This window comes from Salvelinus alpinus, chromosome 17 (genome assembly GCF_045679555.1).
Source record: "Salvelinus alpinus chromosome 17, SLU_Salpinus.1, whole genome shotgun sequence".
In the NCBI taxonomy this organism is placed as follows: Eukaryota; Metazoa; Chordata; class Actinopteri; order Salmoniformes; family Salmonidae; genus Salvelinus; species Salvelinus alpinus.
In genome coordinates this window covers 22,388,777-22,402,801 of record NC_092102.1, presented here as the reverse complement: position 1 = coordinate 22,402,801, position 14,025 = coordinate 22,388,777, and the positions used below count along the sequence as shown (strand labels likewise).

Genomic DNA, 14,025 nt, shown 5'->3' with positions numbered 1-14,025 from the left:
GATCTTATTGCGCGTAATACAATGGGGACCAACTCCTTACTTTTCCACTACAATAAACCACATTACAGTTCACACTTTCTTTAGCAAGATGGGGTTTAAATTGGAACACCCCCGGATATTTTGTCATTCAAACCCCGCAGTGAGTGAGCTGGTGAATAAAATGTAACCACACACGCTACCACTGTGTTCAATCAGCATAAGCTCCTAAAGCCTTCCTTACGCATCATAATGAATGAGGTTTGGTGTGGTCTGGGAACAGATGGATTCTTGATTAAGTTTTTTAATGATGAGAAAGCCCCCTGGCGTGCTAAGCAGTCAGTAGGCCTATCATGTGAAAACTGGTCTCTTGTGCCCTCAGTTGTGGTGTAATTTAGCTCTGGGGAAGGACGTACCAATCACACATTTTGCCCACTGGCGACTGCATGCAGATATGATACCTAACCTGAATGTTTAGTCTATTAGTCTATCAATGATAAGAGGACATCTCTGAAGCCTGGGATGGAATACATTTCAACAGCAGTGAAAGTTCTCTTTCTTTTCTCTTTCCACCTCGGACTGTATCTTGTTCAAACCAAAAGTCTGGAGTGGAGCAACGTGTCACACGGTTTTTCGTCTCAGTTTTTACACCAAACGAGAGGCGGACTACGGAAGAGAAACAAACTAAACGGAAACCAATAATTATCTAGGAGGGGACTGTTTTTCAACCGTTATTCCACGCCTATTGCGCATCGATGTGGATAATACTTTCTCTACACTACAGACGTCTCACTAGGAACCATAGTTGTTAGGGGTTAGTACGAAGCTAGCTATATAAAAGCAAAGAAAGATAGGAACAGATAGATCAAAGTGTAATTTATCATGCATATGAGAATTACTTATAAAGTGTCAGGTGGATGGACCGCAACTTCATATCAGGAAAGTAGCCACTTTCGCATCACAAATATATATGGCTATAATTTGTAAGACTAAGACAAAGGTAAGTGAGTGATGACTATATCTTAATTCGATCCATTATTTCATGAATGTGATAAAATTAACTAGGTCTCAGTAAATGACAGACTGCTTTATCTGCAAACAATTGTCGGTCCAATGATGTGGCAGCTGCAGCATTGTGGATTAAATTCCAAATAACATGGAAATGTTGGTTTTCTAAATTTATTGACTTTGCTTCTATTTAGATTAGAAACTGTGATTACCAGGCTAAATGTAGGGAAATGGGTGTAATAAATTCAACATCACCACAACCACCACACAAACATACACATACTACTACTTGCCCTTTAGATAGATACTGCTGTGGACATAATGAATCACTGTACAGCCCAACTCGTGTATTGTGTCACATTTTGTAATGCCAGGCTATTTTAGTTCACAAGGAATTATCTATGTGTCTAGTGATAATTGTCTGGGATTAAATTATCTCATAAATGTTGTTTTCCTTATTGTCTCTTAAAAATGATTTTGATCTCACAATAAAAGCAATAACATCCTTGCCAGCAGTGGTAAATAGCTATATTCCACCCAGGGGTTGATCAACACAGTCTTTGAGATACTGTAGGCCTAATATCAATGCATATTTTCTTTTTAATATTGCGTTTGACAGGTGACTGGCTGAGGGACCTCACCTTGCTGCTGATTTTTTTAAATCACAATGAAAGCTGATACAATATGGATCTTGAGGGAAATAATTATTTGATTTGTTTGAATTGAAGTGGGTGTATGACAAAAGCATTGTTGTCTATTTAGTGCTAGTCTTGTTCATCTTGTCACCGAGAGGTAATGTGATAACCTGCCTGCTCACTGTGGTGTTTGATATGTGATTACCTTGGTGAGCTACATCACACTGTGGTAGGCTACCTACTGCAGACAGACAGACAGACAGACAGACAGACAGACAGACAGACAGACAGACAGACAGACAGACAGACAGACAGACAGACAGACAGACAGACAGACAGACAGACAGACAGACAGACAGTAACAGGTTTAAGACCTTGTTGAAGAACAGATGGTAGTTAAAAATACCTCAGTCAATTCTCCTGATATGCTTCTTCCTTTGTGCATTATTCATCACTGTAATTAAATGTAAAAGAAGAAACCCTTGTCCTAGTTTTTCTGGGACTACTTTGGTTTGGAACAGTTGCTGTTATATTTGGGGGAGGGGGTTTGTGGGATAGAAGTGCTCAGCTCAGAGAGAGGGTTGTTAAAGGGTGATATGGCCCAGGTTATTGAGTCAAAAACAATAGAAGGGAATTATTGTATATACAGTATACTCTTTTCTACATTGCAGAATAATAGTGAAGACATCAAAACTATGAAATAACACATACAGAATCATGTAGCAACCAAAAAGTGTTAAACAAATCAAAATATATTTTATATTTGAGATTCTTCAGAGTAGCCACACTTTGCCTTGATGAAAGCTTTGCACACTCTTGGCATTCTCTCAACCAGCTTCATGAAGTAGTCACCTGGAATGCTTTTCCAACAGTCTTGAAAGAGTTCCCACATAATCTGAGCACTTGTTGGCTGCTTTTCCTTCACTCTGCGGTCCAACTCATCCCAAACCATCTCAATTGGGTTGAGGTTTGGGTGACAGTGGAGGCCAGGTCATCTGACGCAACACTCCATCACTCTATTTCTTGGTCAAAAAGCCCTTACTCATTGTCCTGTTGAAAAACAAATGATAGTCCCACTAAGCGCAAACCAGATGGGATGGCGTATCGCTGCAGAATGCTGTGGTAGCCATGCTGGGTAAGTGTGCCTTGAATTGTAAAATAAATGTGTGTCACCAGCAAAGCACCCCCACACCATCACACCTCCTCCTCCATGTGTCACGGTGGGAACCACACATGTGGAGTTCATCCATTCACCTACTCTGCATCTCACAAAGACACAGCTGTTGGAACCAAAAATCTCATATTTGGACTCATCAGACCAAAGGACAGATTTCCACCGGTCTAATGTCCATTGCTCGTGTTTCTTGGCCCAAGCAAGTCTCTTTTTATTATTGGTGTCCTTTAGTAGTGGTTTCTTTGCAGCAATTCGACCATGAATGCCTGATTCATGCAGTCTCCTCTGAACAGTTAATGTTGAGATGTGTCTGTTACTTGAACTCATTTATTTGGGCTGCAGTCTGATGTGCAGTTAATTACCAATTTCTGAGGCTGGTAACTCTAATGAACTCATCCTCTGCAGCAGAGGTAACTCTGGGTCTTCCTTTCCTGTGGCGGTCCTCATGAGAGCCAGTTCCATCATAGCAGCTTGATGTTTTTTGTGGCTGCACTTGAAGAAACTTTCAAAGTTCTTGAAATGTTCTGCATTGACTGACCTTCATGTCGTAAAGTAATGATGGACTGTCTTTTCTCTTTGCTTATTTGAGCTGTTCTTGCCATAATATGGACAGGGTCAAATAGGGATATCTTCTGTGTGCCAACCCTACCCTGTCACAACACAACTGATTGGGTCAAACGCATTAGGAAGGAAAGAAATTCCACAAATGAACTTTTAACAAGGCACACCTGCTAATTGAAATGCATTCCAGGTGACTACCTCATGAAGCTGGTTGAGAGAATGCCAAGAGTGTGCAAAGCTTTCATGTCTTCACAATTATTCTAAATAGTAAAAATAAAGAAAAACCCTGGAATGAGTAGGTGTGTTCAAACTTTTGACTGGTACTGTATATATATACTGTATATATATAAACATACTTATTGAGGTTGAAAACTCATGAGCAGATTCAATGTTGAATCACTTCAAATAAAATCACAGAGAAAAAATAATTGTCTTCAGAGCAGGTTATTAGGTGTCATAAGAACAAAAACCTGCAGCGCTGAAAGCCTGCCTATACTATGGCAATGTACTGAAAGAATTGCTGGTCTCAACAATCTGGGTCTAATACTTCTCATGGGTAAATACACAGTGGCAGTATTGTGGATGACATTTCTAATAGAGGGTATTAGATGTTCTGTTTTTAACTTTGACTGTTGAATTTGGCTGGCTGCAACGCAAATTGGAGTTTGGGCTGTGAATTCACATTGTTGGTACATGTCCCTGATGAGCTGTACTCCTCATAACCTTTTGTCCCAAGAACTTGATGATTTATAACCACTAGGTGACAGTCATTGGTTGCCTATTGTATGTCTTTTATCAAGCTTTCATCCAACTTTTTGATGAAATGTTGACCAAAAATGTAGATACAATTTTTCTTTTTTAAGAAATCAAATATTTGGAGTAGGCTAAGCACAGTTTGTGTTTTGATCTCATACTGAATGTTCTAACCTCAAACAGAGTTTTCAGACCCCATTACTGTGCGATAGCTGTGTCATATCTTCTCACTAACAACATATGTCTCTGTGGTTGCTTGGCTGACCGGATGAAGGTTATTAGCTGTGAGATGGCGTGGTCAGTACACTGGGGCCTCCTCCTGCTCTGCATAGTGATCCTCTACTGCCAACCAGTGTCCACCGGCAACCACAGCTCCAGGGGGCAGTCAGGTAAGTCCCAGAACCATTCATACCAGTGAACACTGGTCCCCACTGGACTCATTATGGCCCCTGGTCACCAGAACTCCCAGCTCCTCTGGGAATTAAGCAAGGCCAACACTAATGAGGTGAAAATAGGTGTTTGTGGTCTGCATGGTAGAAAGTAAACACAAATGCTGATGCTACAATTACTGTATCTGTCTTGCCAGACTCATGGTGTTTCTACAGCTACTGTGGGAGGGGACTACATAATACTATAATATTTAAGTATACATTCATAAATAAGAAACGGGTCATTTACAGAAATGTATGAACAAATCTTGTGTTAAAATAAGGTTATTGCAGTAATTGAAACTCAAGTGTCAACTAATATTGATGCATTATGCAGTGTTCCCTCTGAATGTGGCATAAATAAATAACTTAACATGTCAAAAGGTCACAATCCTCAACGTCAAAATCTCTTATTACATTCATACAGATTCTGAAAAAATGATTGAATACCTACATTTTATTGTATATTTTCTAATTTGAAATTAGAGAACTTTGCAATGACTGAAAGGGAGTTCTGTGAATGCTGCTTTTCCCTTTTGGTCGTAGTCTCGTTCACTTTCTCCTTTACTTCCTCCATTTTGACTGTGTTCCCTGTGATGTTTCTTATATCCACATGGGGGCTCTGTTGCTCCAGAATCTAAATGGATGTGAACACTGATACTGTGTAAATGTTAAGGGTGTGATGTTTAAATGTTTGAACGAATTTGGGATCGTTAACGTTAAGAAAACATACATACATACACAAAACTACCACTAACAGGTCCCAATCATCATCATCATCATAAAGGCAAACATTATTTAAGTGATAATGCCCGAGAAGCTGGTGTTTATAGAATATATTGGCATGGGTGTTATTAGGCCCGAGACTAAGTCGATGGCCGGCAAACCGTGCCAATGTATCCTCCAGACACCGGCTTCAAGGGCATTATCACTTTTATACAACAGGTTACCAACATATTCAAATAATAATTGACATATTTTCATTAAAAACATTATTTTGATGAATTTATTCATACTATTTCATCCTTCCACAAGATATAGGCCCGACACAAATATAGGGTTCTACCCAAGCCGGCTGGTCGTTCGTTCTATCGGATCGGTTGCTAGAGACGCGACCCAGTCATTCAGTCTTTTTGTACTGTATCTGTATTCTGTATTCGTTCTAAATGTTCCATTGCCATACTGGCTGGCAACGTTCTTATCCCTTGCTTGCTAGCTAGCCAACAACGGCTAATTTGCAGCCAGAATAACAGCAAAGTAGCCTCATTTGGATTCATTTAAGCTGTTTTCCAGTGACATTTTTTTGGATACATCCATAACAATGAGCTAATGAGGCGCGATTTCGCCTGGCATAGAAAATGTGCTCACTCGTCAGGACACTGTTATTCAGAGGAGCTAGCAAACAACACAGCTAACACAATCACTTCAAACTGAAGATGGAAAGATTTCAAACTAGCTGCACTTTGTTTCTTTTGACCTTTTTTCAATTGACATTTCTTTGTATATATCCATAAAAAGTATGCCAGCTGATTCACAATTTCGACTGGCTGAGAAACGCTGAGAAACGACGTCTCAACCCGACTCCCGACTCCCGACACATTCATTACTATGGGACAGCTGGAGATCAAATTTCAATATTGAAACATTTGAAATATTGTTACAAATGTCGGAGAAACAGACATCAAGGTTTATACAAATCTCTGCTGTTGAAAACTGTTAGTCTAGAAGAAATGGGAGATAATGTCTTAATGCTTTTCACATTGTAGATCAAGTATATAAATTGCCTGGCTGAGCTGATGAGACAGTGAATTGCGCAATCAGATGGAACAGACTAAATAGGCATTTCAACCTCATAGATTTAGCCGGTGATAGGCTGTAATGCAGTTTTAACCAATCAGCATTCAGGATAGACCCACCCGTTGTATAAAATTAAACAAATACCTAACGCAACAATGCTGTAAATAGGTGGAGATATGCATCTTTAAAATTATTTGCACACCAATATAAAGTGGTCCACACCTCATTGTCGTTAACAGTTGGAAAGATGGCAGAGAGACAGGGAAGCGGCCTCAGCGAAGTCCTATATGGCAATACTTTGAGAAGTTAAAGGGACGGAGTGAGAAAATCACAGCGCTGATTACAGAAATGATTGTAGTTGATATCCAGCCATTGTGAATGGTAGAGGATGTCGGCTTCAATACCCTAATGGCATATCTAGAACCAGACTACAAGATGCCATGTTTAAAAACCGTATCGGCCCTGATGGTGAAATTGTACAATGATTGCTCTCCAAGTACAAAGTGCGAGCTCTCAAACACCATATGTGGCGTTAACAACAGATTGCTGGATGTACTATGAACATGCTGTTATACATCATTGCAACAAGCCATCACATTGATGAGAAGTGGTACATGAAGTTCCATGTATTGAAAACAGAGAACCTAAAACGACCTTAATACCATCTTTGCTGAGTGGTTGGGGACAGCAGTAAGGTGAGCGTTGTCTGTTAGGTAGACTGGACAGCGGTAGATTGAACTGCATTGCCCCCTAGCGGTTATACGCAGGACCATATGTGAATTGTGAATTCGCGTAATATTATGATAATTATTAAAAATGTAACTATTAAAGAAATGGCAGTTCAAACGTGAAGAACTGTAAATTTAACATTTGTCACATACCTTTTAGATCTATTCAAGCTTCAGCTTCATTTAATCAACTGCAGAAGAATCTTAAGACCTCATACTTACATGCATGCTTGGTGCATACTGATGTGAATTATGTAATTATGTAGTGTTGAAATCTCTTATGTTGGCTTGTATGTATGGTTAGATTTTTCTTCTCACACTCAAGCAGTATGTGAAAGGCAGGCAAGTTCAGTATGTCATATCTTGCAAAGTGCACTAAAATGATAGCACAGACAGCTTCACATCATTTTGACTAATTTTAAGGAGCTGTTTAATTGTTTTCATCCCTCTCTATGCATGCTGCTACTGCTAGTTAGTAACTACCTTTCCTAATCCCTCTGTCTCAGGTTTGTCACAGGTAAAGACAGGTACCTGTGAAGTAGTGGCTGCCCATCGCTGCTGCAATAAGAACAAGATTGAGGAGCGCTCTCAAACAGTCAAGTGTTCCTGCTTCCCTGGTCAGGTCGCCGGGACAACAAGGGCAATGCCCTCTTGTGTTGAAGGTAGGATGCTTCATATAAGATGGTAGCGTTTCAGTACTTCAACGGGTTTGTATTGCACCAACATATTCTCAATGTTACAGTTGTTATCTCGCCCATCTATTGAAGTGCTCTCCAGACCACACGTTGCATCTCATCTCATTTCAAGTGACTGACTGCTCACTGTGCTGTTTTCCTCAGCATCCATCGTGCGTCAGAAGTGGTGGTGTCAGATGCAGCCCTGTCTGGAGGGAGAGGAGTGTAAAGTACTGCCTGATCTCACTGGCTGGTCCTGCAGCTCTGGAAACAAAGTCAAGACCACCAAGGTGAGTATATGTGAAGGGACAGCAAAGGAAATCAAATTCATATGACTTCATGCATTATTACAGTTGGAAGGTAATGAAACCAGCCTATTAGAAAATGTATCTTAAAAAATATATATTTATTATATTATTATTTAAGCATGGAGTCACCATTGAGACCAGGGTCTCTTTCACAGAGGAGCTCTGCATATACAGTTTCATAAGACAAATCAAAAATCAAATACAATATAAAAAAAGTAAAACACAGCACAACGCATATATTAAAGAAAAACGATTACATTCCTCAGTAAGATGGTCCCCATTCAATATTTTAAATTGCCTGAGCAGCACCAGAACATTGTAATGTTTTTTGTAGTTGGTTCCAGCAATGAGGTGCTTTAAAGCTGTGCAATCTGGTAAATGATGTCACCATAGTCAAGAACTGGCAGAAAGCTGACTGTACAATCTGCTTCTGCTATTTAGGGAGAGGCAAGATCTATTTCTAAAAAAAGAAGCCCACTTTAAATCTTACATTTTTTACTTGCTCATCCGTAGGTTTTTTAAACATGAAATCTTTGTCAATCCAAATGCCCAGATATTTGTAGGCGTGAACCCGATTGATGGGAGACCTATCTAATGAATAAATATGTAGTCAACCTACATAAAGCAAACATTTTAAACCAACAAGGGCTTTCTGTAAGACAACAAGGTTGCAGCTCTGACTTAGCCTGGTCCAACAGTTGGGGCAATGGCATACATAACTGTGTCGTCTGCATACAGATGAATATTACAAGTTTTAACGCATAGACCAATATTATTTTTATACATTTTAAAGAGAACAGGTCCCAATACCGACACCTGAGGCACAGCTTTCGTAATATCCAGGAAACTAGACTTGACACCATCAGAAATCAAGCATTATGTCCTATCAGACAGATCATTTTCAAACCACTTGCGAATTATTTCAGTCAGCCTTTGAATGAGAATGTAATGGTCAACACTTTCAAAGGCCTTTGAAAGGTCTATAAGTTAGGCAGCACAATGGTTTTTATGATTTAAGCAATTTAATACATCAAAGAACAAGAGTAGCATTTGAAACTGTGCTATGTCCAGGTTTTAAAACCAGGCTGTTGCACATTTAGAGTAGAATGAGAAGTTTAGCTGAGGGTTGGCTAGGGAACAATTGTCATGTAAAAAAATCGAAGTTAATTATTCTGCATCATTCTCTACAGCAGTGGTCACCAACCGGTCGATCGCGATCTCCAAGGCATTGCTAGTCGATCACCAAACATTTCTGTAAAAAAACCAACGATAAAGCCTTGTGTTCCAATTGTTTTTATTCATTTCATGCTGTTGGCGGTAGGTGCACTTGATTCAGCAGCCCTAGCGCCGGGAAGGAAAATTATTTCCATTTTGAATCATTTCATGTGTCTGAAGGTAGAACACCTATAGGTCTACCACTGGCCAATCAGATAGCTCAGATCACGTTTCTGCACAGTTCCCTCAAGCCATAGACTGTAAAAAGAAAACCTTGAACGTACAGCAAAGTTGACACTGTGAGATTTCAAAACCTGTAAAACCATGACTAGAGAGATACTCAATGAATACAGCTCAGAGCTGCTGTTTTTATGAGTAAGTCCAAGTTTTTATTCAGCCCTATCAACACTTTGTTCAACACTTTTATAAGCCATAAAATGCTACAACCAGCACTGCAGCTGAAAGGATTGAGTATAGCATAGTGTTCCAATAAGCTTGCGTTGTTATTATTATCGGCTTGTTTCTTTTTTAATACCGAGGAATATTTCACTTTCTCTGGTCATAAGACTAACAACATGAATTGGTGCATGAAGCAGAAATAATGCAGTGCCTCTTAAGTTTTGCCATCAGCTGGAAGACTGTGTTCCCTTTTCTCAGCGGAGGGAGGGAGAGAGGAGGGATGGTGAGTTGGGTGAAGATCAGCCTCACTGCTGCCCCCCCCCCCCCCCCCAGACTGACCATCAGATGCAGGCCATCAGTCCAGTAAAATAAATAAATATTATGCTCACTTACAGTAGCTGAGCATCACAAGTAATACAACAAATGATCTATTACCAGTGTGATCATATACCAACATTTAAAAATATAATTTCTAAATGGTCTGAGAACAACAGCACTGGCAGGACAATTCAAGCATAGCCAATATGCAGTGATAATGTATTGGGCCTATAGCCTACTGCATAATCCTCCTTGCTACAGAACTGTTTTTAATAGGTTAATGTTGCATACGCTTACGTTTTTTAAGTCATGTTCTCAAAACATCTGAGCGTTAGATCTTGACTTGCATTTTGACTCAGAAAGTGATCTATATCCTACCACTTGTGTGCATGTGCAATGTTAAACTCAGCATTCTAGCTCCTCTTCTTTTCGGATGTCAGCCGTCTCATTTTAAGAACTGAGGTAGCTCCCAAAACAAATCGATAAAAGTGGATAAGTCGATAAAATCCAATGCTTTTTCGGGGCAGAGTTTCGACAGCAGATTTACCTCCAGAACCGTCTGTTGGGATAGGGCCAGAAAGGACAATCCTCTTGCCAGTATCCATTAGACTGTCCATAAGGTGTCCCGTCTCAACTCCCCCGATTGCCGCAGCTTGATGTCATTAGTATCGGCATGCGCGATCACCGTTTGAAGCTCAGGGTTTCGGTCTAGAATGACCTTAAGCTCCCGAGTAATATCACGCACCCTAGCACCAGTAAAGCAGAATGTACTTGCTCCGGCAACCACCACATCCGTACTATAGAACTCCCTACAATGGCCACACTAGGAAAGGGGGATACCTAGTCAGTTTTTCAACTGAATGCATTCAACTAAAATGAGTCTTCCACATTTAACCCAACCCCTCTGAATCAGAGAGATGCGGAGGGCTGCCCTTGACATAAACATCTACGGCACCCAGGGAATGGTGGGTTAACTGCCTTGCTCAGGGGCAGAACGACAGATTTTTATCTTGTCAGCTTGGGGATTTGATCTAGCAACCTTTTGGTTACTGGCCCAACTCTCCTACCCGCCAGGCTACCCTCAGCCCCAGAGGCAGGTTGTGGATTCCCAGGCTGCACGGAGGCAGTGGCTTGGCTTTCGCTGGGTACTGCGGTGGAGTGGTCGGGGAGCGGTGGAGGGCCTTGTAGGAGGGCCGGGGTCAGGGCCGCGAAACAGTTTGAGAGCTGCAGGTCTTGGCGAGAGGGCAGACGGAGGATACGTTGGAATATTCCTTCTTTCCTTCTTCTAACTCGATTCCACTTTGCCCCCGAAGGTGTAGTAGTCCTCCCGTTCTTGTCGGTGGGATGTGTTAATACGGGAAAATGGTCCAAGGTGGTATCCTCAGTAGCTACTCAAGAGTAGCCCAATCTCATAGACCACCCTCCATTATCCTCTCGGTAATTTAGAAGTGTTGCATCAAAACAGCAAGACTCTGTTCTCCTCTAGTAGTTCAGTCATCCAGTCTTTTGAGGCAACGAGTTGCTTACACTTTTCACAAATGTATAAATCAGTAAATTCTTCCTTTTCACGACAGTAAACATATCACAGGTCTAACATTTTATGACTTTACTGTCCATCTCTGAATCCGACTCCAAAACAGAGTCTAACATGCTTATACTCAGGTTAGAAACAGCGGTCCCGACGTGAGACAAGCTTTGCCAGTGACAGCCAGGTAATCTAGCTAGCCGGAGCTAGCCGAGGCTAGCCTGCTAATGTTAGCTCCAGGAGACAGTAAAATCCAGCTGAACACAGTGTGTTAAGAACAGCACTAACATCATGGTCCCAAAATAAAACACATAAAACAAAGGTTTTAAAGGTATAAAATCTATAAGTGTCTTAGAAATATAAAATATAATGACAAGCAAACTACACATCTGTTTTAACAACGAACACATCAGGGAAATGACACCAATGATGCATACTTGTTGTAAAGTGGTCCCTGTGTAAAGATTACAATAAATAGCCTAAAGGCAATGTAATGATTGATGGTTTTGATAAAAGTAAGAAGAAATATAAGCACTTGCAGTCACACTTTCGCTTTCTCTCTCCTGTTTTCTCTCCCCTGTTCTCTCTCTCCTGTTCTCTCTCTATCCCCCCATGTTTGCACATCTAGTTAATGCAAAAATTGAATGACCGTGTTTATGCGGAATCATCACATGCGATTACAGTACTTGCAATAAGCCTTGCTTTGATGATAAAATATCCCACAATCAGTCACAATTACTGCTCCCATAGGCAGAATCAACACTGCTGCTCCCAATCAGCCACAGAGGGCTAAGCAAGCCTCATTTGGTAATCCTGTGGAAGATGGGACCAAAAGAAAAACATGAAATGAGACTGTTTTATACATGTAAACCATCTGATACAGATATCTTAATGGGATGTAATTCAATCTGACAGCCTTAAATGCCTGTGGACAAACTACAGACTTGAGGAATGTGCAAATCTGTGATATGTCTTGGCTTTTATCAGCTTCAAATTGATATGCAGTAGGGAAATATCTAATGAGAGTCAACTCAAAGAGAATAGAAAATCAGCTGAACATGTGCTGCATACATTCATTGATTAATAAAAACTGACAACAAACAATCCAACATGAAGCTTTCTGGACAGGTATATTATACCCATCTAACATCTCCTGAGGAATAAACTATTTGCTTCCATTTTCATGTCAACTACATAAAATATGTCTGAGATGTGGATTAGGCTAGCTGCAGCAGAAATAATGATGCCCAGGAAAGAAGACTTGGCTCAGGGTGACCCAGCATTTAATGGACCTTTTGGAAGTTCCTGTATTTCTTCTTCTTTTTCCTTTTTCAGGTGGCGCGGTAGCAAAAAAAACATCTCAGCCAATCGACTGAGACCCTGAACGTGCCACGGCCTGGCCAGTTGTCAATCACACACATTTTTTGCTTTGAAAAAAGTGAAGATCTGCTTCAGTCCCCAGAAAATAATGAGGAATACAATAGCAAATGAGCAGCCCTATCAAATGAGTAGAGTGACTGATGTGAACTCAAGAGGCACTCAAGGAGCCTTTGTCATACAGTACTCATCCTTACTTCCCTGACTGTGTCCTCTGAGAGACAGAGATGGGTTTAGCCATGGCAGCCAGCTCCTACCTGAGACTAACGGGCAGATAAAAAATATAGCTTGGCAAGTCTTTCAATGGGATTCCATATTGTGTTCTGTCAGCGGGACATTGTCTTTCTGTGACAGATAAATGCTGAGCTGGGGATTGCTGTATGCATTCATCCTAAGTTTTGGATGAGCCACACGCAGAGACACAACTGGACAATGTTTCAATAAATAGACTGTGAACTTGGACCAATGGCTTTATGGAGAGAGACTCTTGTCTTGACTGTCTCATTAAGCAATGTGCGCTGCTAGTGACAAGTGGAAGCGCCTTCGATTTGGGAATTCTTATTGATACAATATGTGTAGAGATTCAGCCACACACACACACACACACACACACACACACACACACACACACACACACACACACACACACACACACACACACACACACACACACACACACACACACACACACACACACACACACACACACACACACACACACACACACACACGTGCACAGAGAGCTTTTCATCTCACCCAGTTAGACAAGCCACCACCTGCAAGGATGCGATGGCATGCAAATAGACAGATGCAAAACAACGGCTGTTTGAAATGCAAATCACGAGGAGAGGAGGAGGGAGGGAAGAAGCTTCTTCACTGCCGAGAGTATTTACATCACGCTTTAGTTTGTCTTTCCAACTCCCGTCTCCCATGGAGAGGACCTCTGTAATAGCAATGATGTGAAATGGTGCAGAATCGTCTGTGCCTTGAAGCAAATTGTGTCTACAAGCAAAATAGAACATTCATTCTAATGTCATTTACCATTCTTACTTTCTGTCCGCTCAACACTTTTGTACATCTGCGTATACTCATAATAATTGTCATTCTTTTGTTCATTCTTAAAGTAATTTGAGAATTCAGGAGCGAAGT

At 40.8% G+C, this 14,025-nt stretch overlaps 1 protein-coding gene across 3 annotated transcripts; it reads left to right on the top strand.

Annotated features, from left to right (window-relative positions):
* Window positions 1–758: 758 nt before the first annotated feature.
* Window positions 759–13,338, top strand: LOC139542519 (chemokine-like protein TAFA-2). Of its 3 annotated transcripts, XM_071348047.1 has the most exons (5): window positions 759–976; window positions 4,382–4,496; window positions 7,567–7,722; window positions 7,900–8,024; window positions 12,835–13,338. In XM_071348047.1, the coding sequence occupies exons 1-5, from the start codon at window positions 947–949 to the stop codon at window positions 12,844–12,846; spliced, it is 438 nt and encodes a 145-aa protein (XP_071204148.1). In that variant the 5' UTR covers window positions 759–946; the 3' UTR covers window positions 12,847–13,338. The 3 variants fall into 3 exon arrangements, with proteins under 3 accessions (XP_071204148.1, XP_071204146.1, XP_071204147.1); XM_071348045.1 differs by lacking the exon at window positions 12,835–13,338 and having other exon boundaries at window positions 7,900–8,197; XM_071348046.1 differs by lacking the exons at window positions 759–976; window positions 12,835–13,338 and having other exon boundaries at window positions 4,276–4,496; window positions 7,900–8,197.
* The last annotated feature ends 687 nt before the right edge of the window (window positions 13,339–14,025 follow it).

What these genes read in the sequence shown, in the direction of transcription:
- LOC139542519 (XM_071348045.1), top strand. Translation starts at nt 947, where the DNA reads ATGGCTATAATTTGTAAGACTAAGACAAAG. An exon ending in TTTGTAAGACTAAGACAAAG is followed by an intron (nt 977 to 4,381) that starts GTAAGTGAGTGA and finishes GACCGGATGAAG; the next exon opens with GTTATTAGCTGTGAGATGGC. An exon ending in AATGCCCTCTTGTGTTGAAG is followed by an intron (nt 7,723 to 7,899) that starts GTAGGATGCTTC and finishes TGTTTTCCTCAG; the next exon opens with CATCCATCGTGCGTCAGAAG.